The 24,358-nt window shown below is 42.1% G+C and overlaps 4 protein-coding genes across 5 annotated transcripts in view; all 4 read right to left on the bottom strand.

Annotated features, from left to right (window-relative positions):
* LOC113429262 (uncharacterized) overlaps positions 1-24,358 on the bottom strand; it is a 77,485-nt gene that overhangs the window by 3,733 nt on the left and 49,394 nt on the right. The window contains exon 7 of the mRNA XM_087953735.1: positions 13,939-14,579. Within this exon, the coding sequence (XP_087809861.1) occupies positions 13,939-14,579 (641 nt within the window). The remainder of the gene's footprint in view (positions 1-13,938; positions 14,580-24,358) is intronic.
* Positions 238-5,041, bottom strand: LOC113432407 (putative zinc finger protein 75C). Of its 2 annotated transcripts, XM_087953704.1 has the most exons (5): positions 4,577-5,041; positions 4,088-4,202; positions 3,903-3,970; positions 2,735-2,864; positions 371-825 (listed from the first exon to the last, which is right to left on the bottom strand). In XM_087953704.1, the coding sequence occupies exons 1-5, from the start codon at positions 4,991-4,993 to the stop codon at positions 812-814; spliced, it is 744 nt and encodes a 247-aa protein (XP_087809830.1). In that variant the 5' UTR covers positions 4,994-5,041; the 3' UTR covers positions 371-811. The 2 variants fall into 2 exon arrangements, with proteins under 2 accessions (XP_087809831.1, XP_087809830.1); XM_087953705.1 differs by lacking the exons at positions 371-825; positions 2,735-2,864 and adding an exon at positions 238-302.
* Positions 17,236-20,324, bottom strand: LOC113432134 (uncharacterized). Its single transcript, XM_087953710.1, has 4 exons — positions 19,821-20,324; positions 18,006-18,517; positions 17,606-17,720; positions 17,236-17,494 (listed from the first exon to the last, which is right to left on the bottom strand). The coding sequence occupies exons 2-4, from the start codon at positions 18,447-18,449 to the stop codon at positions 17,355-17,357; spliced, it is 699 nt and encodes a 232-aa protein (XP_087809836.1). The 5' UTR covers positions 18,450-18,517; positions 19,821-20,324; the 3' UTR covers positions 17,236-17,354.
* LOC113431249 (zinc finger protein 449-like) overlaps positions 20,821-24,358 on the bottom strand; it is a 6,284-nt gene continuing 2,746 nt past the window's right edge. Inside the window, exons 3-5 of the mRNA XM_087953720.1 lie at positions 22,236-22,273; positions 22,047-22,112; positions 20,821-20,950 (exon numbers count right to left, since the gene is read on the bottom strand). Coding sequence (XP_087809846.1) covers positions 22,060-22,112; positions 22,236-22,273 — 91 coding nt within the window. The 3' untranslated portion in view covers positions 20,821-20,950; positions 22,047-22,059. The remainder of the gene's footprint in view (positions 20,951-22,046; positions 22,113-22,235; positions 22,274-24,358) is intronic.

Here is a 24,358-nt window from a genome sequence, read left to right as displayed (position 1 = left end):
TTTTCCATTGTCTCTGCATATATAATCTTCTCCTTTGGATGGAGTTGGATAGTGTTCATTTACATTAGATGTGTCTTTGAATAGTCTTACACTTTTCCCAATATGTTTTTTCTTGTGTTTTCCTTGTTGGCTATGAAAGTCTTGAATCTGTACATCAATGGAAGATGAGCTTTCTTTATTCCAGTTATATGACTGGTTTCTCTCACAATTTTCTCGTTCCATTTGAACTGCATGTTTCTCCATTCCTTTTCCATGTCTGATCAATTGTTCAACTAAATCTTTATTCTTCTGCCCATAAGTACCTTCAAAGGAAAAGAGAAATGAAACTGGTAATACAGTTAGGAAAAAAGATCCAACTGTCAAAACCTTGTGAATTCCCTTCTGAAATGTTGCCAAATTCTATTATCTTGCAGTTTTATGTGCTTGCAGTGGCACAAAATAGAAACATTCATGAGATATAAAAGCTTTAAAAATATTGAAAGCATCCTTTTTACTTAGAATTATCCTTATAACAAGGAGACATTAGGAGAAAATCTAACTTTTATTGGAGAGGACAATTCCAACAGACACCTGTAAGAACTAAATCAATTTTTAAATGTTTCTTTTCTTCTATTAAGATATTTAAAGTTAGTAGCTGGAACAGTGGAGCTATAGGAAGAGCCAGAACACACAGTTGATTGATTGGAGAGTGTTGGCTCCTGCGTGAGGCAGTCTGTGCTGTGATTGGTGGCTGTAGGTGTGGAGAGGGAGTTTCCTTTTTCCCCGCCTTTTTCTTATGTGTGCTCTGTAATTTACCTCATGATGCTCCTATTTATATCTTGCCTGCTGTAAATATAGATGTAAAATATATTTATTTATATAAAACCACAAGTTTGTGTCAGCAGCTCTGATTTCATTTGGATACTTGCTTTGCAATTCCCTGATATCTTCCCACCCAAACTATCTTCTTTTGCTTTTCATTTTTCTCTTGCCAAAATCACATAGTTGCAGAGAGAGAAAAAACTAGAGTTCTTCTAATAACCTTAACATAGCATATTTGCAATAGAACCATGACACATTTTGCCCCTTTTTCAAGGCTCAGGATAGAATGGAAAATTAAGAAAAGTTGTTAAGTCAAAAACATCAAGTAATCCTTCACAAGACTAATATGGAAGCATCTAGCTCCAAAAAGCTGAAATGCATGATGGGAGTTTAAGCATCTTTTCAAGCCAAGGAGTTAATTTGTCTCTAATTTGATATATTTAAACAGAAGTATTAATCAGATGATAAATGGCACAGGATGTATCTAATCAGAGAACCATTTGATCTATTTCATTTTTCAGAGAAGGACAGACCTTTTCCCCCTCCTACCCCAAAAATGACATGTCATTGGAGATTTTTTAAATAAGAAATAGCTAATAGTATCAAAAGGACCAAGACATTAACCCAAAACAACCAGCCAATATCATTTTTTGAACATGATTACAAAGTTTTTACAATGATTCTGGCTGGAAGGATGCAACTAGCTTTGCAAGAATTTATTCATGAAGACCAATATTGATTTTATCTAATAGAGAGTTTAGAGATAATATTAGAAAAATATTGCAAATTTTGGAATAGAATAGAATAGAATAGAATAGAATAGAATAGAATAGAATAGAATAGAATAACAGAGTTGGAAGGGACCTTGAGAGATCTTCTAGTCTAACCCCCTGCTCAGGCAGGAAACCCTATACCATTTCAGACAAATGGTTGTCCAATCTCTTCTAAAATAACTTCCAGTGTTAGAGGATTCACAACTTCTGGAGGCAAGTTGTTGCACTGATTAATTGTTCTAACCGAACAATTGTTCTAACTTAGAACAACATAATAAAAAGCTGCACTGATCTTAATGTGGAGAAGGCCTTTGACAATCAGAATTGGATTTTCTTGTTTAACATTTTGAAAGATATGGACTTCAGACAGAATTGTATTATTTAAGTGAAATCAATCTATGCTAAAAACACAAATTGTTAATGGAGAATTAACAAAACTGTGAGATAGAAAAAGGGATAAGGATGCCCTTTGTCTCTGCAACTAAAGACATTTCTTGAGGATTTTATGGTAATTTTGGAAGAACCTTTGGAAGGAATTCAAATACAAATACTAATGGAAAAATCAAAGGAATGTAATATTTAAGATTAATAATCAAAAGATGAAGATAAAAATATGAAAATGGAAGATCAACTAGAATCAATGAGAAAAATTAGTTTTAATATTGAGAACAAAGAAAAATGGGATATATTGCAGTTGTTGTTGGGAGAGAATTTCTGTGACAATAATGTTTTGCCTAGAATGTTTTGTTTTAAACAATACTATTTTAAAAACCGGTATACCATTTAAGTAGTCACAGAAATATATGCAGTATCTAGGGGTGCATGGGAAAGGAAAAAAAAACAGGTGAAATGTAAGATTTTCCAAGATGGACAGGTAAGGAAACAGGAGGATTGGGTCTGCCCAGTTTACAACTGTACTTTGCAGCCTGCTGTTTGGTCTGAATGAAAATAAGAAATTGAAAGGAGTTACGTTATATTCTGAAAGAGAACTGATAAAATGATGCAATGTTATGGTTGATGGAGATGGCTGCATTGATGTGTTTCATTAGATGAATGACAAAATATGGATGACTGTGCAAAGAACCAGAATAAAAAAAATAGCTGTGGCATCTAATTACAAAACATCTTCCTAAACACTCTGGAGAATAGCAAACCCTTACCAAGAGTGATCACGTTCTTATAATTTTCCATCATGACTTCCCAATACAGTGCTTTTTGGTCAGGATCAAGCTCACACCATTCCTCCTCGGAGAAATACACAGCCACCTCCTCGAAGGAGACAAGGCCCTCCTGGCAGGGAAAAAGAGTACACAAAAGGTCCAGGAGGAATTCTAAAAGAACGGTCCTATTGTTTTATAAATCCCCAAAGCAAAGCTATGCACTAAAGTAAATGGCTGTGCTTGGTAGGATGGTTTAGGTGAGAAAATGGACAAAGCAAAAACTTTTGATTGAAGAAATATTTCAGGCAAGTTTCATCAACTTGATTGATACTGCAGGACTTTCAGTGCTATTCAGTGAAAAGTAACTCCACTGGATGAATTGATCTACCTTTCTCTATCTGTCCATCTATTCATCAATCAAAAGACTCTCAGTGTCTGGCAAGAATCAATTGGCAGGTGGGCTTTGGAAACCTCACCCGTCAATGACTCCAATTCTCCCTGTGTTTGCAGAAGGAGTCACAGTGGCACAGTGGTTAGAACGCAGTACTGCAAACTACTTCTGTTCACTGCCAGCTGCCTGCAATTTGGCAGTTCAAATCTCACCAGGCTCAAAGTTGACTTAGCCTTTCATCCTTCCAAGGTGGGTAAAATGAGGTTCCAGATTGTTCCAGATTCCAGGCAATAGGCTGACTCTTAAACCACTTAGAGAGGGCTGTAAAACACTGTGAAGCAATATATAAATCTAAATGCTATTGCTAAGTGCTATATTCTATAATCCTTATCTTCTAACCCGATCTGCTAATTGGTTCATACAATAATTATTGGTTGCAAAAAAGCTTTTTAAAACTGGCAATGTTCCTGTATGAGTAGTTAATGTCAACATTCTTGCACAATTCCTAATCAAAGAATTACAATTAGTCCCTTGAGGATTTTATAAAGAAATTAGTTACTGAAAACTAGAAAGAATAATTATCACCAAGAGATTCAATACTGGTCTTTAACAAAAAATGTTTCCTAATCTTGAATCTTCTATATTGCTTAGGACCACAAAAACAACTCCCCCCCCACAAAAAAAAGAGACTAAAATGTAAGGAAACAATTCTATGTATACCAATTTGACTTCATGAAAGAAAGACAGAATAAAAATCCAATAATTTCCTCTTCTTACCTGAGTTGGAGGTTCAATCACTGATTCAGATCCACCATAAGGAAGAGTCAACTTCTTTCTACTCTTTCCTGTGAGAGAGACAGAATTTTAAAACTGCATAATTAAAAAAGTAGGAAGAGGTGTTCTATAGAAGAGAAGACAATGAGAAGATGAGAAAGCTAGGAGTGGAAGGACTTCTGTTTTACCTCCTGAGGTGTCCTGATTTAGAACTTCCTGACAGATCCTCCTGAAAAACAGTTCTTGAGGGAGATTTGATGGATGCCTCTTTATCTCAGGATCTCTGCTCTTCACTGCAAAGGACTTGAAATAATAGGCGGGGGGAATTAACAAACATCACACATCATGAAGAGGATTCTTGTTCTATGGTCACCAATTCAAAGCCCCCAATGTCCATCAGTGAGGCTGGAAAGAAGAAACGGCTGTCCCATATCTTCCTTGGAGAATGGAGAATGAAATAATGTCCCAAATAACTAGTGAAATCTCTCCACATATTATGCCTGCTATAGAATGCTGGTAGGGAAGGATTAAGAATTCAAATACATTATCTATTTACTAAGTTTATATACTGCCCCAAATACATTATCTATTTACTAAGTTTATATACTGCCCCTCTCACCGATAAAGTGACATTACATTTAAACCTCTTCTAATCTCCCATGATGATGGTCTCTTACCTGCAACTCAACCTGCACCTTCTTCTCCTCCGCCTGGCTCAGGAGGAAGCCTTCCACCAGGGCCACCGCCTGGGAGCTGGTCTCTGCTCCACACTCCCGCACCCAGCTCTGCATCTGCAGGGGCAGAAGTGCCAGGAACTGCTCCAAAACAACCAGGTCCAGCATCTGCACTTTTGTGTGCTTTTCTGGTCTCAACCATTGACTACAAAAGAAATGGAGTCGGCTGCAAAGTCCTCGGGGATCTTCATCCTCCTGATATTGGATGCTCCTGAATTTCCAGGGCTGAACATCTGAGAGGGTGGTTTTTTCCTCCTGGATCTTCTGCCCAGTTCTTGCCCAGATCTTCCCTTGGCTCCCAGGCTGAATCCCAGAAGGGCCTTTTCCAGTTCCCTCACTTCCTAAGGGTTCACTTTCCATTTTTTTTCTGTCCTGTAATGCAACTCCAAATGGGTCCAAGGGAATCTTACGGATCTCCAAACACCTTTTCATTCACAGGACCATTCCTCTAGCCACAGTAATGACTAGAACAAGTCATTCTGTTGTCTTTGTCCAAGGGACATTTTTGCCTCAACAAGAGAATGTACAAATGGCATCCAATTTGAGTATCTGAGATGAATTAGAAAGTAGTGGATTTAATCCCAGAAGAACACTTATCCCAATGAAAGAAAGCATTTTTCTAAGCTACTTTAGGATTATAGTGGCAATGAGAAGTTAGTGCCTGTGCATTAATATCTAATATTTATTTGTATCCCACTTTTATTACAACCATTTATAGAATGACCGTTCAAAGTTACAACGGCACCAAAAAAAGTGACTTATGACTGTTTTTCAAATTTATGACCCTGGTACATTTGAACACTTGGCAACTGGCATGTATGTATGAGGACTTCAGGGCCCATGTGATCAAGATAGGTCTTGCTTTATTAAAAAACCCGTATCTGCATTTACCTACAAGCAGGGTTCACGCAACATGCCAAATGCTTAACAGGTCACGAAAGTTCAGTTCATATAAAATGAAATGATCTGGTTTAGGGTGTTCCATTTCCCTTTCTTCAGGGTTTGCTTTTTAAGAGCCAAATCGCACAATTACATACACTTCACACAACATACTCTAAAGTCACAAACACATTTCTATGGGTGGCCAGGGAAATTGAACAAATAAAACAGAGTAACAAACTGCAGGGGCTGAGTTTACACGAAACACAGGGGTTGATGATGTCCTTCACTAAGACAAATGGAACTGCTGAAATACCAACCCTATTTTAGCGTCCTCCACCACATAAGGAGAAGGCAGCTGCAATCTCCTGCAGCTCCTCCCTTGCAATTTTTTTCTTATTTCCTGCTCGAGATTTGCCATGAAAGCAATCTCCCCACGAAGATATGAAGTGTGAAGGATTCCCCCAGAGCATCTCCTCCTCTCCGAGGATCTGGATTGAATCCTGGGGCAACGTGGCTGGTCTGGAGCAGGCCTTTCCCTCTACCAGCTGCGTGCCTGGAAACGAGCCGCAAGGTAACACAGGATCCGGGCACTCCCTCTTCCGGGATTTAGAGGATTGAACCTGCACGAGGACTTGGCATCTGTTCCTTCCTTCGTTAGCACGAGAACTCTCTGTCCCCGCCCACCTCTGGATCTCTTCCTTTTAAGACGTTTCTGCAGCCTTTTAAAGCCCCTGAGAAGCTCAAGGGGTTAAAAAGAAAGAGCATGCAGCATCCTAGAGGGGCACGACTCATTGATGTCACTTCCTTCCCACTCTCCTATGGTAACCCACCGGTTAATACCTCCAGTGGCCCAATGCTGAAGCGCATAGGATTGTCTTTCTCTTTGCAGAGAGAGACCTCTGGTGGATTCTGTGTGCAAGACAGTTGCAAACAGGGGAGAAAGAGTGCATTTTCCATTAATAGGAATTGCGCAAAGCCTCTTCATTGCATCACCCAGCAAGATTCAACCAAGCCTGGGACTCAAGACAACCCACGAAGTTACCCCTGCATGGCCCCATGGGAGTCTGACAACCAATCAGGATACATGAAGCAACAGGTGAAGCTAGGCAGAATCACATCTGATACCTGCTCAGTCCCCCGCCCCCACAGACTGTGTGCTATCTCTACTTCTCTTCTCCCTATATACCAGTGACTGCATCTCAAACGAACCATCTGTTAAAATACTGAAGTTTGCAGATGACTCAACAGTGATTGGTCTCATTCTAGACAACTACGAATCCACATACAGATGGGAGGCTGTACAACTTGCCTCCATCAAGTTTCCCTGATCTGATCACCTTTTAAATTTTTGTCAAAACACTTTTGAAAAAATAATAATAATGAGGGATCGTTGGAAGTTAGATTCTCCTCTCTTCTAGGAAAACAGCCCCCACCCTTTGTCAAGTAGGGCTATTAAAATAGATGGAGCCAGCTTACTTTTCACAACAAAGGAAGGAGAAAATTACAGGCATGAGATACAGATAAAAAAACCGTACAAACTGGCTAAGATCCTTTCCCATAGAAATCAAATAGATGGCAAGCTATAAAAAACTTGTGAAAAGCAAATCAAAAGGCATAAGAGGAAACTCAGGATATTGCAACCTAATGCAACAAAGAGCTACTATAAAACAATTACCAAGATCCCAGGAAGAGATGCCAATATCAAAAGACAGGAACTCATCACATACACACAAATCAAAGACTTTAAAGGTTCACACTTACAAAATCAAAGGATCTGAAGGGTATAAAAAAGGAGTATCTCTACTCACAAGATTAGATTAATCCTAGGAACGCTGTGAGATTTCTTTTCACCTGCCTTCCTATTAATAAACTGATTCTGACTTTCAACGCAGCTGACCAAATCATTTTGCATTTCTCCCAGCTGGGAAAAAGGAATCTACCACCTCTTACAATACCAGACAACACAGTATCAACAGTAGAGACCTTCAAATTTTTAGGTTCTATCATATCACAAGAACTAAAATGGACACCTAACATCAAAAACGTCATCAAAAAAGCACAACAAAGAATGTTCTTTCTGCACCAACTCAGAAAGCTCAAACTGCCCAAGGAGCTGCTGATACAGTTCTACAGAGGAATTATTGAGTCTGTCATCTGCACCTCTATAACTGTCTGGTTTGGTTCTGCAACCCAACAAGACAGACACAGACTTCAGAGAGTAATTAGAACTGCAGAAAATACAATTACTCCAACCTGCCTTCAATCAAGGACCTGTATACTGCATGAGTCAAAAAGAGGGCTGTGAAAATATTTTCAAAACCCTCATATCCCAGACATAAACTGTTTCAACTCCTTCCCTCAAAACGACACTATAGAACAGGGATCCCCAACCTTTCGACGCCGCTGCCCGGTTCCGCGTCAGCTGTGCGCCGGCCCGGTTCCGGCGTCAGCTGGGCGCCGCCATCTTTTTTGACGAAAATCACTTCCGGTGACATCACGGAAGTGATTTTCGTCAAAAAATGGCGGCGCCAGCGCTCGGTGAGCTTTTTCGGGTAGAAATGGCTTTCTACCCGGAAAAGCTCACCGGGCGCTGGCGCCGCCATCTTTTTGACGAAAAATTGCTTTTTTACCAAAAAGATGGCGGCGCCCAGCAACCAGCGGCCCGGTAAGGCTTGTTCCGCGCCGGTGCCGGTCCGCGGACCGGCGGTTGGGGACCCCTGCTATAGAACACTGCACACCAGAACAACTACACACAAGGACAGTATTTACCTGAATGCCATCACTCTGCTAAACAAATAATTCCCTCAATACTGTCCAACTATTTACAAAGTCTGCACTACTATTACTACTAATCTTCTCATCACTCCTTATCGTCCATCCCCCCCCACTTGTGACTGTATGACTGTAACTTTGTTGCTTGTATCCTTACGGTTTATATTGACTGTTTCCTAGTATGATTTGATTGCTTATTGTACCCTATGACTATTACCATGTTTCTCCAACAATACAGCCTCCACCAATAGGAAGCCCCACCATGTTTTATTGGCAGGAGGTGAAATTAAGCCCCGCCCCCTAAATTAAGGCCTATTAAAAGCATGCGTTTCCCCGCCATTTCTCACATCGTTCGTTAGAACTACACGAGGTGAAGAGAAATGGGGGAAAATGGGGTGGGTGGGTGGGGGGAAGGGCAGGGGTGGGGGGGCAGAAAACTTGCCTTTAGGAGTGCCCTGCAGGTAGCCTAGGCTAGAATACCCTGATAGCTGATAGAAGCTCCCTTGAAGGCAGAATCACCAGCCACTTGATTGGCGGTGAAGGCCTGGGGTGAGCGCACACACACTCCTCGCCACGAGGCCGCTCTATCTGCCCATCGAAGCTCCCTTGAGGACACAGTCCCCAGCTGCTTCGGGCGGCGTGCTGCCCTGTCCCTCGCCTTTAAGGCAGACTCTTTCCGCAGGGAAGCTTCCCAAGTGCATTCAACAGCCACTTGATCGGCGGTAGAAGCGGCTTGGGGCGAGCGCGCACACACACTCCCCTCGCCACGAGGCCGCTTCTATCTGCCCATCGAAAGCTCCCTTGAGGACACAGTCCCCAGCTGCTTCGGGCGGCGTGGCTGCCCTGTCCCCGCCTTTAAGGCAGACTCTTTTCCCGAGGCTTCCCAAGTGCATTCAACAGCCACTTGATTGGCGGTAGAGCGGCTTGGGGCGGCGACACACACTCCCCTCGCCACGAGGCTTCATCTGCCCATGAAAGCTCCCTTGAGGACACAGTCCCCAGCTGCTTCGGGCGGCGTGGCTGCCCTGTCCCCGCCTTTAAGGCAGACTCTTTCCGAGGAAGCTTCCCAAGTGCATTCAACAGCCACTTCGATTGGCCGGTAGAAGCGGCTTGGGGCGAGCGCGCACACACACTCCCCTCGCCACGAGGCCGCTTCTATCTGCCCATCGAAAGCTCCCTTGAGGACACAGTCCCCAGCTGCTTCGGGCGAGGCATGGCTGCCCCTGTCCCCTGTCCCCTCACCTTTAAGGCAGACTCTTTTCCGCGAGGGAAGCTTCCCAAGCGCATTCAACAGCCACTTCGATCGGCCGGTAGAAGCGGCCTGGGGTGAGCGCGCGCACACACTCCCCTCGCCACGAGGCCGCTTCTATCTGCCCATCGAAAGCTCCCTAAAGGACACAGTCCCCAGCTGCTTCGGGCGAGCCGTGGCTGCTATGTCCACAGTATTTTGCTGGTCTTCTAATTTAGTCACTTTGTCAAAGAATAAAATAAGATTGGTTTGGCATGATGTTTTTAACAACCCTTTGCTAGCTACTAGTTATAACTTTATTTGTTTATAGATTTTCACAGTTCTGTTTTATTATTATTATTTCCAGGATTTCCCCAGATATTGATGTTAGACTGATTGGTCCATAGTTTCCTAAGTCTGTTTCCCACCCCCCTCTTTTTTTTTTTTTTTTTTTGAAGATGGGAACCACATCAGCTCTTTTCCAATCCTCTGGCAGTTCCCCAGCGTTCCAGATTTTTTAAAGATATGGTACAATAGTTCTGAGATCATATCTGCCAGCTCAATGGTGGGATTCAAAAATTTTACTACCGGTTCTATGGGCGTGGCTTGGTGGGCATGGCAGGGAAAGGATACTGCAAAATATCCATTCTCTCCCCACCCCACTAACCTGCTTTCCAGCTCTGTTTTCCTGGGCAGGGCAACCAAAGAAGACCCAGCCCATCAGCTGGGACTTGGGAGGCAGAGAATAGATGGGGGCGGAGCCAGTCAGAGGTTGCATTTGCCAGTTCTCCGAATTACTCAAAATTTCCACTACCAGTTCTCCAGAATCTGTCAGAACCTGCTAAATACCGCCTCTGTACCAGCTCCTTCAGAACTCCGAGATGTAATCCATAAGGTCCTGGTGATTTATACCGGTATCTCTTTGATAAGTTTTCTTCCATTATTTCTTCTGTTGCTATTAGTTCTTTGGAGAATAGGTTGACCTCTTATCCGTGGCAGCCCCTCAGTACTGAAAGACTTCTGTTATGCCATTCCTAATCCTTCTCTTCCTTTGATTAGACCTATCCTGTTCCTGCATCTGCTCTTCATGTTTTAGTCTCCTGGCCCCCCATCATCTTTGTTGTTCTTCTCTGCACTCTTTCCGGACACTCACTCACTCTCTCCCTCCCTCTCTCCCTCCCTCCCTCCCCCCCCCTCTCTCTATATATATAATATTTTCTGAGGTTCTCGCGGGTATTTGTATGTGGATCTTTGGTTATTCGGGTTTTCTCCCGCGTAAGTTTGGAAGTATCTAGGCAATGTTTCAATGAAGTCTCATTCATCATCTTCAGGCTTGTGTCTTCAGCTCTGTGCTTCTCAGAGTGATCTTTTACAGTGGTTTCAGATTTAAATTTGGGGCAGCCTATGAAGAAAAAACCATTCTGGCACAGCAATAGGCTGCCCCAAATTTAAATCTGAAACCACTGTAAAAGTCTAACTCACAGACGAACACAATACAAAAGCCTGATGATGGCAGATGAGATTCTGCTGAAACGTTGCTACAACTTTAAAAGCACCACTACTATGACGTGAGAAAATACCCGAACAAAGCTGAAGGCCATATATATATATTGGTATCATGGTGATCAAAACTAGATGCCGTATTCCAAGTGTAGTCTTACCAGTGCAGTATAAAGGGGAACTAAACCTTCACATGATCTTGATACTGTCCCTCTGTTGATGCATCTTAGGGCTGCATTGGCTTTTTTGGTAGCTGCAACATACTGCTGGCTCATATTTAAGTGATAATCCCCCGAAGACTCTAGATCGCTCTCACAATTACTGCTGTTGAACTAGATACAATATCTTCCATATAGTACATTTCTTTTTTTCTTGGCTAAGTTTAAAATCTTACTTTTCTCATCAGATAGGGTTCAGTTATTCAAGTCTGTCAAGATCCTTTTGGGTGATGAGCCTACCTTATAAACTGCATGTGTCAAACTTGATCGCGTCATGTGAGGTACTGTGACGTACCACGGCATTTTTTTGCCTTTGTGGAGCTGGGGTGGGTGTGGCCTGTGCATGATGCATCCGGCCCACCAGCTTTACACCCCTGTTATAAACCATTGGCTATTCCCTCTAGCTTGGTGTTTTTTCCACAAATTTTATAGTTCCATTCTATCCCCTCATCTAAATTGTTAATGAAGATGTTGAAGATTATTGTGTCTAAGGCAGAACCTTGAGGTACCCCAGTGTTTGCCTTCCTCCACAAATACGTAGATGTGATGTACATTTACCCTATAGATGTAATGTACATGCAGATGTTGTGATGACTGGCCCAGATGCTTCCCCAGATATTTCCCCAGATGTAAATTTGGAGGAAGATAAACCAGTTCCAGGCACGTCTGGAGGGGAGTTGGTCAATGACTCCAAGCAACTGTCTGAGCAGGATTTGGCTGAAGCACAGATGCAGGAGGACAGCCCTGAGGCTTCAGGTGGGGAAGAGGAAGAAGAACTGCTTTCTGCACTTGATCCAAGAACACATAGGGCAGAGAAAAGGCAGGAGTAACAAAGGTCATTGTGATCGGAAATGCCCAGTCCTGGTGCCAGAGAAATTTGATGGGACTTTGGAGTAGTTTCCTGGTTTTGGGGACAATGTCAGCTAGTTTTGACATTGTCCCCACTTTTTGACACTTTGGGGTGACTATTCTCAGAGGTGGTATTCTGCAGGTTCTGACCAGTTCTGGAGAACCGGTAGCGCAAATACCACCTTTGACTGGAGAGTTTACAGTATCCTTCCCCTGCCTCACCCATCAAGCCACACCCACAGAACTAGTAGTAAAAAAAATTGAATCCACCGCTGGAGGGTTCTCTACCCAATTCCAATTGATGACTATGTTTGAGGACCCTGTGAAGGCCCAGAAGATGAACCAATGGCTGCTGAGCTAAAGCAGGTTTGAGTCAGTCACAGGATATACCAGCAACTTCCAATTGATGAGCCAGGACCTGAGGTGGAACCAGGAGGCCCTCATTCATCAGTTCCAGGAAGCTCTGTCATTGAAGCTTCTGGATGAACTGGCCCAGATGGACCATCCCAGCAATTTATAGGTCCTCATGCACCTCTGAGTGCCTATAGACAGATGGCTCCAGTAACAGCAGAACAGTGGAATCACCCCCACTGGCGAAGCTCCAGGAGAAACCGCTTCCCCAAAAGAACCTATGCAGATGGGATGCCAACCACAGCTTACCACCAAGACGGATCGTCAGTGTTGGGAGGGATTATGCTTCTACTGTTACTATATTGTTAATGCAACTACAGAGAAAAAGAGCTTGATACATGACTGGAAAGTAACCATACCATTGATATTTAATTAACTTTATTTAAATCAACTTTAGATGACTTAATTTTCATCACACTTTAGAAGAGTAAAATATGGCTGCAATGCTTGAAAAAATATTTTGCACATGCATTTGGGGTGGCTTCCAATCATTGTAGTTCCTTTTGCGGGAGGAATCCTCCATCCCTTCAGTTCTTCTCATGCACTGTACATTGATGTGCATGTGACAATTCCCTCAGATGATGAGGCTTCTCCATACATAGTACCTGGCTCAGGTCATAGTTCTATATTGTGGGTGCAACTTTGAGTCTTTTTTGGAATTCTTCACATAACACAGATGGCTCCCCATCTCACTTTGGTCAGGAGGATCAGAAGTAGTTTTTCTGAAAGAGTTTTTCTTAATTCACGTTATTTATTTTGGTCCCGCTAATTTGCAATTATCACCTTTCTTGCTTGATCATTTGCAATGTCAGCACAGTGGCATCATTTTGTTATTTTAGTGAGTATCCCTAACTTGGGACTAAAAGAGGGAAAAATTGAAAAACCTCTTACGTGTCACTTTTAAGGCAATATCACAACAGGACTATATAATATCACATTTCATCTCACTCTAAACTTTGAAAGAACCTGAATTCTCTTTGAATTATAACATTTTTTTTCACAGCCTAGAATCTCTCTCCTCCACTACTTCCAATTTCTCTGAGGACAGAGAACAGTAACTCTAAGAAACTAAGTATGCAATGAGAAATAAGAAAAGGTGAAATAATTCTAAGATTAAGAAAAAGGAGAAAAATTTAAACTCTTTTAGTGTGATTAAGTGGTAAGAACAAACAACTACGGAATAGGAGGCTTCACTTTTTGTAGCTAAATGTAGATACATTCAAAAATCCGCAGTTCATAATTAAAATGGCATGTCCCTATTCTTTACATTTTCATCAATAAACTCATCTCCCTCAGGCTCCAGTCGGGAAGATCAAACTAAAAAAAATGTCTAAGCTCAGTCTCTGTAAATAGAAAAAAACCATAAATTTAATTACCTTTCTAGAATTAACATATATTCTCACTCAAGTGTATCTCTGTATGGGAAATTAGGTAATTGCTCCTACTAAAGCTCTCTCCACACTCCATGCATTTAAATGGCTTCTCCCTTGTGTGGATCCTTTGATGGCGAGTAAGGTGATGGCTCTGACTAAAAGTTTTTCCACAATCCGTGCATTTAAATGGTTTCTCCCCTGTGTGGATCCTCTTATGGAGAGTAAGGGCACTGCTGTGACTAAAAGTCTTTCCACACTCCGTGCATTTAAATGGTTTCTCTCCTGTGTGGATCCACTTATGGGAAGTAAGATTGCAGTTTACACTGAACCTCTTTCCACATTCCATGCATTTAAATGGTTTCTCTCCTGTGTGGATCCTTTTATGGCAAGTAAGACCACTGTAGTGGCGAAAGCTCTTTCCACACGACATGCATTTGAATGGTTTCTCCCCTGTGTGGATCCTTTTATGAGTAGTAAGTTTACTGTGTTGGCCAAAGCCCTTTCCACACTCCATGCATCTATATGGTTTCTCCCCTGTGTGGATTAATTGATGGGAACTAAGTTGTTTCCTAGAAGTAAAAGTCTTTCCACATTCCATGCATTTAAATGGCTTCTCCCCTGTGTGGATTCTTTTATGAGAAGTAAGATTACTGAGTAGCCTGAAGCCCTTTCCACATTCTGTGCATATATAGGGCTTCTCTCCTGTGTGGATCAGTGACGGGTTTCCAAATTGTTTCCTACCGGCTCTAAGCACGGTCCAATTGCAATTTTTTCCATTGTCTTTGCATATATTATCTTGTCCTTTGGTTTCATTTACATCTAATGTGTCTTTGGATAGTTTTACACCTTTCCAAATATATTTTTTCTCTATTTTTTCCAGTTGCTGAAGAAACTCATGCATGTGAGCATCAATGAAAGATGAGGTTTCATTATTCCAGTTATTTGATGGGTTTCTCTCCTGCCTTTGGAATTCCGTTTGAATTGCAGGCTTCTCCATTACGTTTCCATGTCTGAATCCTTGGAATGATTCCCTTGGTTCTTCATGGTCCTGCTCATTATCACCTTCAAGGGGAAAGAGAAATAAATATGATAGCAAGGTTAAAGAAATGGATCAATCAGTGGTAAGTAATCGTTATTGCCTTCTGAAACTTTTGAAATTCTAAGATTACATGTTTGATTGTTTACAATGGTATAAATGATAATTCCCACATGAATGAAGCATAAAAGATTTAAGGACAAGCAAACATTCTTTTTGTTTATAATTATCCATACATATTCAAATCTCAAGGAGAGTCAGCTCTGAGTTAAAGAGGCAGTATCCAAAGATGTATTAGGAGAAAACCTAACATGTATTGGAAGGGTGCCAATTCTAACGGAGACCTGCGAGAACTAAATCCCCTTTGAAACTCCTTTTTCTTCTTACACAAACAATATTCCACTTGCATTTTGTTTTTAATTTGCCAAAAATCACATGATTGAAGAGAAAAAAATAGTGTTCTTCTATTAAGCTTAAGCTGCATGTTTTCAATGGAAAAACAGCAGCGTTTCATCCCCAATTCTAAGGCTCAGAATAGAAATCAAACAGAAGTAGTTAATCCACATACTTAAAGGACAATATTTCATAAGATTGATATGGAATTATCTGGGCCAAAAAAGCTGAAATCTGTGATGGAGCCAAAAAATTACTTTGCCATTGCCATGTTTAAATAGAAATAGAAAATACACCAGATGCAAAATGACACAGGATGCATCTAAGCAGAACGCCATGGACCTATTTTCTTCCTAGGAGGAGTAGAACGGCATATTTCTACCTGCTTCCTTTCCAGAGATAACATCTATTTGAAATTTTTAAAATAAGTGAGAGACTGGAGAATAGGAAATATCCTTACTAAGAAAAGACACGTTGCTGTAATTTTCCAGCATGACTTCCCAATGCAGAGCTTTTTGGTCAGGATCCAGCTCGGACCATTCCTCCTCGGAGAAATACACAGCCACATCCTCGAAAGAGACAAGGCCCTCCTGACAGGGAAAGAGAGCACACTGAAGGTCCAGGAAGAATTGTAAAAATGGTTTTATTTTTTATAAATTTCCCAAGCAACTTTATGTAACTAAGGTAAATGGCGATGCTTGTTAGGATTCCAAGGTTTACATGAGAAAACAGGCAGGGCCAAAAGCTTTTGATGGAAGAAATCGTTTGTAAAGGTTTTATCAATTTTACTGATTTTGCAGGATATTCAGTGCCATTCAGTGAAAGTAGTAGCAGTTTCCTTCTACTTCAATTGAGCTACCATCATCCATCCATTCACCCACCCATCCACCCTCCAGCAACCATCAAAGATGTCTGGAATCAATTGGTATTTGGGGGTTCCAAAACTCCACCTATCAGTGCCTCCAATCCTTCCTGTATTTGCGGAAGGAAATGTTTCTGTGTTTCGGGGGGAGGATTTGTCAAGCCTGAAATTGTCAAAAGTGTAGCCATTTTAGTTTGTGGTAGTATATATTCTTTTTCTTATTTTCTCTGTGGTAGTCATGGGGGGAAGGGTTGTGGGCTTCACACATTCCTAAGAGGGGAGGAGTGGAGATAAGAAGAGTGTTATGGCTAGGTGATTTTCTTTCCCATGAGAAACGAGCTGTATGGACTTGGGCCCCTGGAGGTGGAGATTTATGACATCAAGCAACGTTGTATTACTTCTATTGGAGAATGTGACTTTTGGGAGTTGTTTCTAACTTCTAATATTGTGGGGTAATTCCGGGTTGGGTCAGATCCAGAATTATCATGGGCTTTGCCAATTTGATGCTTTCCTAAATAAAAGAAATATTTTGGAAGATGGACTTTGTAATTTTTCTTTTAACATGGATTTCATTACTTGGAAACCTGACAGGATTCCTTGCAGCCTTTTAGTAAATGTCTCATGGTGTCCCAAGGAAGAACAAACCTGTCTCTCCTCAACACCTTCATGAAAGTGCTGGCAGAGCTCAGCCAAGAATTTGTTTCTGGTCCTCCTCACATTGTAAGGAAGCTGCTTGTAGTCTGAGACATTGACTGAATGATAGGTAACAAAGTGGAAGAAATTTCCCGAGGAGGAGATTTCTTGGGGACCTATGACAATTGACTGCAGCAAACTCACTATGGTTAACTCACCATGGCCAAAGCACCGCAGGACAACTTGCTACGGCCAACTTGCTTAGATTGTAAATAAAACATTTTTTTTTTAATGTAATTTGTCAGTGTGAATATTTAGTTATTCTTGAGCATCCTTGCACAGATGTAAGTCAAAGAATTACAAAAAGAAGAGTCATCACAAAGAATTATTTGAAAAGTGAATACAGTAATTAGCATAATTACAACTATTATAACAATTGGCAACAATTAGCATTTATTTAAAATGCTGATCTTAAAATAAGATTTCCTAATAACAGCCTCATCTTGCTTGGATACCCAAAAATAAGCCAACTCAGACAAGAGGGAAAAATGAAAGGTGACTGTACTATGTACACCACCTTGACTTTCTGAAGGAAAAGGAGAATACAATTCTAATACAAAAATGTCCTCTTCTTACTTGAATTGGAGTTTCAACCCCTGATTCAGCTCCACCATCAAGAAGGCTCAACTTCCTTTTATTCTTCCCTGTGAGGGAGACAGAATTTAAACTGCATAATTAATAATGTAGGAGGTAGAAGACATACAGAAGACGAGACAGCTGAGACGTCTCTGCAGAATGGGAGAGCCTTGTATTACCTCTGGTCGTGTCTTGATTTGGATCATCCTGAGAGATCCTCCTGAAAAACATTTCCAGAGATGAACTTGATGGATGCCTCTGTCTCTTAGGATCTCTGATCTCCATCGTGAAGGACTTGAAAGAGTAGGCAGGAAACAAGAAGAATGAATGGACAATACGTATCAAGATTCTTCTTCTGTGAATGCCACTTTGAAGCTCCAGAATCCATCAATGTAGTTGGAAAGTAGGAAAGGAACAACTATCACAAATAACAGAACAATGTCCTACAAGAATTAGAAGATTCTCTACATATAATGAATGCCAAAGAATTCTGGTAGGCAAGGGTCAAGAATTCGAACACAGTTAGATTTAGACTATTAGATTTAATAAATTCTGAGCTCCCAAATGAAGGTCTCTCACCTGCCACTCAGTCCACTCCTTCTTCTCCTCCGCCTGGCTCAGGAGGAAGCCTTCCACCAGGGCTACCGCCTGGGAGCTGGTCTCTGCTCCACACTCCCGCACCCAGCTCTCCATCTGCAGGGGCAGAAGCGCCAGGAACTGTTCCAAAACAACCAGGTCCAGCACCTGCGCTTTTGTGTACTTTTCTGATCTCAACCATCGACTACAAAAGTAATGAAGTTGACTGCAAAGTCCTCGGGGTCCTTCATCCTCCTGGTGTTGGAAGCTTCTAAAGTTCCGGGGCTGAATGTCTGAAAGGGTGGTTTTCTGCTCCAGAATCTTCTGCCCAGTTCTTGCCCAGATCTCCCCACAGCTCCAAGGCTGAACACCAGAAAGGCCTTTTCCAGTTCCCTCACTTGATAAAGATTGGCTTTTCATTTTTTCTCCAAACACCTTTCCAGTCATAGTCCCATTCCTGTAGCTACAGATTAGGCAAGACTTTCAGCAGAGGGAGCACAAATGGCTTCCAATATCTGTATTTTAATTAGAAAGTGGTAGATTATTTTAACCCCATTTTAACACTCATTCCAACAGAAAGTACCGTGTTTCTCATATAATAAGACCCGGTCTTATTTTTTTTGAGCCCCGAAAAAACGGCTAGGCTGTCTTTTCAGGGGTGACTTAATTCCCCCCCCTTGCATCTTAGGGCGGGTGGCGACAGCTTGGATGTTGACCTCGGCGTTGGTGGGGCACTTTGTATCAGGGTCAACGCAGGCAGCACCATATCTGGGTGTGCAACAAAAGTACTTCCTAACAGCAAGCCCCCCCCCGCCATTTCCCCCCCATTTCGCATATTTTAATATAGGCCTTAATTTGGGGGGAGGGGCTTAATTTCATTTCATGCCTATAAAACATGCTGGGACTTCCTATTGGGGGAGGCCGTATTGTTGGAGAAACAGGGTAGTAATTTTCTGAGCTAGTACAGGATTACGGTTAGTCCCTGCATATGAATGTGTGTTTGGTACAAACTTTGAGACTGACATCCATGAGACCTGGAACATTGAATAAATTTATTTTGGGTCATTTTCAATTTCTTTTTAGGGTTTGCTTCATAAAAATCTAGATCTACATTTACATACAAGCAGGGTTTATACAACATGCCAAACTGTAACAGGTTAACAAACCATAAAAGTTCATTTAAAAAAAATGAAATGCCAATAAATGACCTCAGTTCCACTTCCCTTTCTTCAAGGTTTCGTTTTTAAGAGTCAAATCACAGGATTACACACAGGCAGATATCCAAAACATACCCCAAACACAAACATGCTAAGCAACTGTTCACATGAGACACCGGGGTTGGTGAGGTCCTGGTTCACTCACCCTCCTAAGAGAAATTGAACTCCTGAGGATCCAACCCTATTTTAGTGTCCTCCAGCACAGAAGGATAATCTCCTGCAGTTCCTCCCTTGCAACCATGTTCTTCTTTCCTGCTCCAGATTTGCCCTCCAAGCTCTCCCCATCTCCCACCTCGGAGCTCTCTCCAGGCTATGGGAGGTGTGTGTGTGTGTGAAGGTTTCCCCCAGGACCCTTCCTCCTCTTTGGGGATTTGTTCCCGGGACAACCCGGCTCGCCCTGAGCACCGCTTCCCTCTGCCTGCCACTTGCGCGGAGATGGGCGGCAGGGGAACATGGGATCCGGGCTCTTCCACCCCCAGGAGTCCAGAGATTGAACCTGCATGGGGACTTGGCTTCTCTCCCTTCCTTCTCTAGCACGAGCACCCTCTGCCCCCTCCCCTTTGCACGCGGAGACACACGCACACTCCCTCCCGCCACTTACCCTGCCCACCTCTAGTTCTCCCCCTTCAAGACTTTCCGGCACCCATTTAAACCTCCTGCGGAGCTCAAAGGGTTAAATAGAGACTGGGAGCGATGCATCAGATCCAGTGACGTCACTTCCATCCCATTCTCCTATGGTAAATCACCTCTGGCGTTCGCCCTCCAGTGGCCGAATGGTGAATCGCACGGTGTTGAAGACCGTGAAGCTTTCAAATAAAGGGAGTGGACTGGAACTGGTAATAGCGTGAAAAGTGATTTAATTTGTGCACAATACTGTTGATTACTGGAAGAATCCGTACAAAGAAAGAGGAGCTTTTCTTTATTTTTATTTTCCCCCGATCTTTCTTTTTGACGGCCAGCTGTTTCATTGTTGCTGTTTAATGTTGGATCTTAGAGCGGGGTGCCACCTACTAGTCAAAGAAGATATTATATTAGTACATGGTGGGAATAACCTTGGAAAGTAAGAATTATTTGATAATACTGTACACAGGGGTCTTCAAACTTGGCAAGTTTAAGACTTGTGGATTTCAACTCCCAGAATTCCTGAGCTAACATGGCTGGAAGAGGAATTCTGGGAGTTGAAGTCCACAAGTCTTAAAGCTGTCAAGTTTGAAGACCCATGCTTTACAAGAATAACAAAGAGGAGCAAGAAAATAGTGAAAGGCAAACAACACCTGGAAGGCCTTTTTATTTTGGTTCCATATATACTTGGCTGCTTGGAAGTATTAGAGAGCCTTTTGAAGATTTCTAAGGCAAGGTGGATTACAATTAAGGAGAAACATCCTTGAAACGGAATATCTGACTTTGTGGAATAAAGGCATTTGGGGAGAATCTGCCTGGTCTCGGGAGAGGGAAGCCGACACGGGGAATGAACGAGCTGTGGGTTTGCGGCAACTGCCAGCAAGGACTGCAAGCTTAAAAGCGACCTTCCTTTCCAGAGATAACATCTATATGAAAATTTTAAAATAAGTCAGAGACTGGAGAATAGGAAATATCCTTACTAAGAAAAGACACGTTCCTGTAATTTTCCAGCATGACTTCCCAATGCAGAGCTTTTTGGTCAGGATCCAGCTCGGACCATTTCTCCTCGGAGAAATACACAGCCACCTCCTCGAAGGAGACAAGGCCCTCCTGACAGGGAAAGAGAGTACAAAAAAGGTCCAGGAGGAATTGTGGAAAAAAAATGGTTCTATAAATTCCCAAAGCAACATTATGTAACTAAGGTAAATGGCTATGCTTGCTAGGATTCCAAGGTTTACATGAGAAAACAGGCAGAGCCAAAAGCCTTTAACTGAAGCAATAGTTTGGAACGGTTTTATCAATTTTACTGATTCTCCAGGACATTAAGTGCCATTCAGTGAAAGTAGCAGCAGTTTCCTTCTACTTCAATTGAACTACCACCATCCATCCATTCATCCACCTGATCACTCTCCAGCAACCATCAAAGATATCTGGAATCAATTGGTATTTGGGGGTTCAAAAACTCCACCTATCAGTGACTCCAAGCTTTCCTGCATTTGCGGAAGGAAACATTTCTGTGTTTGGGGGGGAAGATTCCTTGCAGCATTTTAGTAAATGTCTGATGGTGTCCCAAGGAAGAGCAATCCTGTCTCTCCTCAACACCTTCATAAAAGTGCTGGCAGAGCTCAATCAGGAAGTTGTTTCTGGTCCTCACATTGTAAGGAAGCGGCTTGTAGTCTGAGACATCGACTGAATGGAAGATAACAAAGTGGAAGTAATTTCCCGAGGAGGAGATTTCTTAGGGACCTATGACAATTTACTGCAGCAAACTCATTATGGTTAACTCACCATGGCCAAAGCACCGCAGGACAACTCGCTATGGCCAACTTGCTTAGATTGTAAATAAAACATTTTTTTAAAAATGTAATTTGCCAGTGTGAATATTTAGTTATTTTTGAGCATCCTTGCACAGATGTAAGTCAAAGAATTACAAAAAGAAGAGTCATCACAAAGAATTATTTGAAAAGTGAATACAGTAATTAGCATAATTACAACTATTATAACAATTGGCAACAATTAGCATTTATTTAAAATGCTGATCTTAAAATAAGATTTCCTAATAACAGCCCCATCTTGCTTGGATACCCAAAAATAAGCCAACTCAGACAAGAGGGAAAAATGAAAGGTGACTGTACTATGTACACCACCTTGACTTTCTGAAGGAAAAGGAGAATACAATTCTAATGCAAAAATTTCCTCTTCTTACTTGAATTGGAGTTTCAACCCGATTCAGCTCCACCATCAAGAAGAGCCAACTTCCTACTATTCTTCCCTGTGAGGGAGACAGAATTTACACTGCATAATTCATAATGTAGGTGGTGTTCTATAGAAGAGAAGACATACAGAAGATGAGACAGCTGAGATCTCTCTGCAGAATGGGAGAGCCTTGTATTACCTCTGGTTGTGTCTTGATTTGGATCATCCTGAGAGATCCTCCTGAAAAAACATTTCTGGAGATGAACTTGATGAATGCCTCCTTCCTTCAGGATCTCTGATCTCCACCGTGAAGGCAGGAAACAAGAAGAATGAATGGACAATACGTATCAAGATTCTTCTTCTGTGAATGCCACTTTGAAGCTCCAGAATCCATCAGTGTGGTTGGAAAGTAGGAAAGGAACGACTATCACAAATAACAGAACATCCACATATAATGAATGCCAAAAAAACCTCTGGTAGGCAAGGATTAAGAATTCAAACACACTGTTAGATTTAGACTATCCTCCCAAGAGAAATTGAACTGCTGAGGGTCCAACTCTATTTTAGTGTCCTCCAGCACAGAAGGAGAAGGCGGGCACAATCTTCTGCAGTTCCTCCCTTGCAACCATTTTCTTCTTTCCTGCTCCAGATATGCCCTCCAAGCTCTTCCCATCTCCCACCTCGGAGCTCTCTCCAGGCTGTGTGTGTGAGTGTGTGTGTGTGTGTGTGTGAAGAATTCCCCCAGGACCCTTCCTCCTCTCTGGGAATTTGTTCCCAGGACAACACGGCTTGTCCTGAGCACCGGTCCTCTCTGCCCAAGGAGCTGCTGATCCAGTTCTACAGATTTAGTCTGTCATCTGCACCTCTATAACTGTCTGATTTGGTTCTGCAACCCAACAGGACAGACACAGACTCCAGAGGTTAATTAGGACTGCAGAAAAAACAATTACTACCAACCTGCCTTCAATCGAGGACCTGTATATCGCAGGAGTCAAAAAGAGGGCTGTGAAAATATTTACAGACCCCCTCACATCCCGCACATAAACTGATTCAATTCCTTCCCTCAAAACAACGCTATAGTATAGAGCATTGCACACCAGAACAACTAGACACAAAAACAGTTTTACCCCGAAAGCCATCACTCTGCTAAACTAATAATTCCCTCAACCCTGTTCAACTATTAAAAAGTCTGCACTACTATTACTGTTAAATCTTGTCATCACTCCCCTCCCACTTGTGACTGTATGACTGTAACTTTGTCGTTTGTATCCTTACAATTTATATTGACTGTTTCCTAGTATGATTGATTGCTTATTGTACCCTATGACTATCATTAAGTGTTGTACCTTATGATTCTTGACTCCTGATGAATGTATCTTTTCTTTTATGTATACTGAGAGTATTTACACCAAGACAAATTCCTTGTGTGTCCAATCACACTTGGCCAATAAAGTATTCTATTCTATGAAGGATTCCCCCAGGACCCTTCCTCATCTCTAGGGATTTGTTCCCTGGGCAAGTCCTGAGCACCGCTCCTCTCTGCCTGCCACTTGCGCGGAGAGGGACGGCAGGGGAACATGGGATCCGGGCTCTTCCACCCTCAGGACTCCGGAGATTGAACCTGCATTGGGACTTGGCTTCTCTCCCTCCCTTCTCTACACAACCACCCTCTGCCCCCCCTTTGCACGCAGACACACACACACACACACGCACACTTACCCCGCCACTTACCCTGAGCACCTCTAGTTCTCCCCCCTTCAAGACTTTCTGGCACCCATTTAAACCTCCTCGGAGCTCAAAGGGTTAAATAGATGGAGTGATGCATCAAATCCAGTGAGGTCACTTCCCTCCCATTCTCCTATGGTAAATCACCTCTGGCGTTCACCCTCCAGTGGCCGAATGGTGAATCGCACATTGTTGAAGACCATGATGTACAAAGTCCTGTTTTTGATAAAGACATTTATCAGTCATTAATCAGTAGCTTATCCTATCTTAGTAATTGGTCTAGGCCAGACATAGCATATAGTGTCAACCAATTAGCCAGGATTAACGCTGAGCCTACTGAAAGGCACTGGCAAGCTGTGAAGCGTGTGTTGAGATATCTTAAACAAACGCTGCATTATGCATTATATTTGTAGCCTAAGGATGAACTAAGTTTAACTGCATATGCTGAAGCAAGTTTCGCTACAGAAGTACCTACATGTAAATAAACATCAGATACTGTAGTGTTATTAGGAAAGGTGTTAATTGGATGGCGGTCTATTCAACAAAAACATCTAAGCTTATCAACAATGGAGGCTGAATCCTCATGTTTGTCTCTAT

The sequence above is a fragment of the Notechis scutatus genome, chromosome 2 (genome assembly GCF_049901735.1).
Source record: "Notechis scutatus isolate UNSWTSFEM ecotype Mainland chromosome 2, rNotScu1.2, whole genome shotgun sequence".
Classification (NCBI taxonomy): Eukaryota; Metazoa; Chordata; class Lepidosauria; order Squamata; family Elapidae; genus Notechis; species Notechis scutatus.
Note: the sequence above shows the minus strand (reverse complement) of the source record. Positions and strands in the feature narration are given on the sequence as shown.

What these genes read in the sequence shown, in the direction of transcription:
- LOC113432407 (XM_087953704.1), bottom strand. Translation starts at nt 4,993, where the DNA reads ATGGAAAGTGAACCCTTAGGAAGTGAGGGAACTGGAAAAGGCCCTTCT. An exon ending in AGGTGCAGGTTGAGTTGCAG is followed by an intron (nt 4,203 to 4,576) that starts GTAAGAGACCAT and finishes TATTATTTCAAG; the next exon opens with TCCTTTGCAGTGAAGAGCAG. An exon ending in TGATTGAACCTCCAACTCAG is followed by an intron (nt 2,865 to 3,902) that starts GTAAGAAGAGGA and finishes TTTCCCTGCCAG; the next exon opens with GAGGGCCTTGTCTCCTTCGA.
- LOC113432134 (XM_087953710.1), bottom strand. Translation starts at nt 18,449, where the DNA reads ATGACTGGAAAGGTGTTTGGAGAAAAAATGAAAAGCCAATCTTTATCA. An exon ending in AGGAGTGGACTGAGTGGCAG is followed by an intron (nt 17,721 to 18,005) that starts GTGAGAGACCTT and finishes TACTCTTTCAAG; the next exon opens with TCCTTCACGATGGAGATCAG. An exon ending in AAATCAAGACACGACCAGAG is followed by an intron (nt 17,495 to 17,605) that starts GTAATACAAGGC and finishes TCTCCCTCACAG; the next exon opens with GGAAGAATAAAAGGAAGTTG.